The sequence below is a fragment of the Cyprinodon variegatus genome, unplaced genomic scaffold, assembly GCF_000732505.1.
Source record: "Cyprinodon variegatus isolate N-32 unplaced genomic scaffold, C_variegatus-1.0 Scaffold3097, whole genome shotgun sequence".
NCBI lineage: Eukaryota > Metazoa > Chordata > Actinopteri > Cyprinodontiformes > Cyprinodontidae > Cyprinodon > Cyprinodon variegatus.
The window spans coordinates 4,119-7,825 of NW_015153550.1; the positions used below are offsets into that span (position 1 = coordinate 4,119).

At 40.4% G+C, this 3,707-nt stretch overlaps 1 protein-coding gene across 1 annotated transcript; it reads right to left on the reverse strand.

Annotated features, from left to right (window-relative positions):
- Positions 1–1,833: 1,833 nt before the first annotated feature.
- Positions 1,834–3,275, reverse strand: LOC107081149 (zinc finger protein 239-like; the record flags this gene model as incomplete). The annotated part of the gene is made up of 1 exon (XM_015369351.1): positions 1,834–3,275. A coding segment is annotated over one exon (903 nt), but the record flags the coding sequence as incomplete, so codon positions are not given.
- Positions 3,276–3,707: the final 432 nt, after the last annotated feature.

Below are 3,707 nucleotides of genomic sequence, written 5' to 3' on the forward strand. Positions count from 1 at the left end.
GTAATCAACAGATTATTCGATTTACTAAATAATTGTGGCAGCCCTACTTTCAGACGCTTCACCTTCCTGACCTCCTGATGGCGCTCCATGCTCCATGCAGGGCAGCGGTGGCTGCAGCTAGCTCGCCGCCATCAGGGCCACTAAATGTAAATAAATAGTTTTGGTCTCCAGACTAGAAAAAGAATAAGTAACAGCTTTTATTGAAGCATTAACTTCTTAACTAAACATTTAGCTAGCACCAAGCTAGCTAAATATTTAGTTTGTTAAATAAATATTTACCTAAATAATAGTTAGCTTCAAACTTAATTTATCTGTAAGCTAACTATTATTTAGCTAAATATTTATTTAACAAACTACATAGTTAGCTAACCGTCATTCTTAATATTTAGTTTGGATCTATCCTCCATTTTGTTCCACTTTATCGGGGGCCGGGTCGCGGAAGCAGCGGTCTAAAGTCGGGCATACGCTGCACGATTTTTTTAATGGTTGTGCGCAGACGCAGCTGAAGATACTGATTAGATAAAAATAATCAGTCGTCTCTGTGACTTAGTGACGCAAAGATGACGTCACATTTTCCCTCATTTCATGTCATTTCCTGAGTGAATTTGGCTTCAGCTGAGCTCACAGAGCTGATTACTCTGGATCTGTTCTGTTCTTTCCCCATCCGATCATTGTATAATTTACTGTCATTTTAAGATTTAATTTATTTAAGACAATAGTAAAAAGTTTTTAAAAAGTTCCTTTTCTACATTAAGGTAGCTTTAAAATCAAGATGGCACGTATTAAAATAAACATAATAAAATGAAGGAACAGTAAAACAACAATGAACTAAAAAAACTTTAAAAAGAAATGAAACAATGAGCTTAATGATCCTCCTAAGTATTATTTATCAGTTACAGATGGTGTCTCCAGTTACCCTGCAAGGAGCTTTTCTCCAGGTCATTATAAGAACATGAACATCTGCTGAGGCATTTTAAAGAGTATTTATCAAAGTTATTTATCCTGGCCAGATATTTGCATGTAAATCCACTAAAGACCATGAATTGTTCATCACAGCCTCCTGATATGGAGAATCAGCCTCTAAGGCCAAAATAAATCCCATTAAAGAATGTGGCTCTTGTTTTTCTTTTTTAATCAAAGACAATATAAGAAAATTACCTTCCCTGCAAAGATGAAGCCTAAAGGCCTGGATGAGTCCAAGCAATAGATCTATATCTACCATTAAACAATAAACAGTTAGGATCAGTAAAAGCAGCCAATAGCAGACAGCAAAGAACGAGACAAGGCTCTGAAACATAAACTTGTACTTTTATTTTTTTATGTTTTCATGGAAACATGACAATTAATGACCTTGTTGAAAGCAGATGTGTTCAGGTTTAACATGGTTTCCTATTTGGGGTAAAACACTGCGAACATGTTCTGAATGGGTGAACTTCTCTGGGCTTTTCCTCTTCAACTGTTCATCTCTCCAAATGACCTGTGTGACGGAACAAGTCCGACTCAAACTATGGGATGCATCAGTGTTAGGTTTGAAAACGTAGGTTCATAAAAGAGAAACTGAGTCTACACAGAAGAGGCATTTTTAACGGCTTCTGCAGAAGGAGAGAGCTACATTCAGCTACATCTACTCTCTGACTGACTTCCTCTGCAGACGCCCTTTTATTAGCAGATCATAACACATGGGGTGGGTTACAGAATAGAGAGTTCTTCTGCAAGGCAATTGATCAGGTCATTGGACAGAATGCTCCTCTGAGTGAATCACAGAATAGAGCGGTCTCCTGATAACTGATTAGCCTTGCACAAACATCAGCAATTTTCCACCACCGTTGCATGACAGTTTGCAGTAAACAGAGTGAAGCATCTCATTTCTCCAATGTTCCATATGTACACACATTAACTTTATAATCATCATGAATAAACCTAACAATCAGCTAACAGACAGAAACCAAAAGACCGGATCCTGGACAAGACTAAAAGTCCAAGGAAAAGGTTTAAAAGGTCTTTAGGAATCCTGTAGAACCTCTGATCCAAACTACAACAGGAAAAAAACAGGATAAAGCTGAATTTATGAGCATCGAGGAGTTTAAGAAACATGTAAATATTCACCAAAGAACCTTTTTGGACCAGAAGTCCTGGAAACCAGGGGGCGCTGACTCAGCAAAAAGATGGAAAACAGGCGTGTTTATTCACACGGTTCCATCAAATGTTCTCTGGATGCATTAAAGACAAACACAGAAGAACCAACTTTAGTCACAATAATCAGATGGATTCCAGCTTTAAATGCATTAACATTTATTTAATCCATGCAGGAAGAACAAAAGACACAATAATGATGAAAATAAAAACAGCATCATTGTAATGAAGAGATGACGTCACTGATGTCCTCCAATGGCGTCTTTCTCCAGTTTAACTTCAGATTTAATCTCCAGCTGGAGCAAAGGGGAAGCAGTGGACCCAGCAGAGCCGCGCTGATCAAGGATCCCAGCAGGACGACTCGCTCCAGCTGCTGCTGCTTCACTCTTCACTGGAAACATGGCTGCCATCGACATCTTCATCTTCATGAAATGACTGCTGCTCTGCAGACTATCAATCCATTTGTGACTGCGTCTATGATTGGATCGGATCAGCGCCGTGGGAAACAAGGCTCCGCACTTGTCGCACTGGTACCCAGAGTGAGCACGCTGGTGGAGTTTCAGAGACTTTGGATGACTAAAGGCTGCATCACACTGCCCACATTGGAACGGTTTCACATCCAGGTGGCTATACATATGCATCTTCAGACCCGGGCTACCCATGAACGTTTTGTCGCACTTGGAACAGGCGTAGGGTTTCTCTCCGGTGTGACTGCGCCGGTGATGTTGCAGACCCAATAAAATGGAATAACTTTTCCCACACAGGTCACAGGCGTACGGCTTCTCCCCAGTGTGTATCCGTCTATGGGTGGTCAGGGAACTCAAGACTCTAAAAGATTTCCCACAATCGTCACACTTGTAAGGTTTTTCTCCTGTATGGATCCTCTTGTGACTCTGCAGAGAGTTTAGGTATGGGAATGAAACTCCACACTCATCACAGCTGTACGGTTTCTCTCCGGTGTGAATACGCTGGTGGATTTTTAGCCCTGTCAGCTGTTTGAATGAGGAGCCACAGTCAGCGCAGGTGTAGGGTTTCTCCTCGCTGTGAACAACCTGGTGGGCCTTCAGCCTCTGGGCTGATTGGAAGGCTTTACCACAGAGTTTACAGCAATGGGGCGTTGGTCCACTTTTCTTTTTACGTTTCTGTTAAACAGAAAAAAAAAAAGAGAAATCAGTGGAGCTAATTTATACCAATATTTAACAATGAAAAACACTGAATGCAAAGAGGGAGTAGATATGAGACCAGCTCTAAACATGACTCCATGTCTCCAGTCAGAGAAAACAGAATCTCTGCTGATTGCAGAATCTACACTTTTATTTATACTGTTTTTGGGAAGAATAAGAGCAGAATTCAGGATACTGTGTAAAAATACTCCACATAAAACTAATGCAGGCTCTACTGTTTGACTTTAAAGCTGCCAATATTTCAGCCTCAGAGAGCTACGCCTCCCTGTTACAGGGATATGTACCTAAAGCTTTTAAGGTTGCTGTAATTAAACCTCTGCTTAAGAAACCGTCTCTTAAACCAGATGAATTGGTCAATTATAGACCTATATCCAATCTTCCTTTCTTATC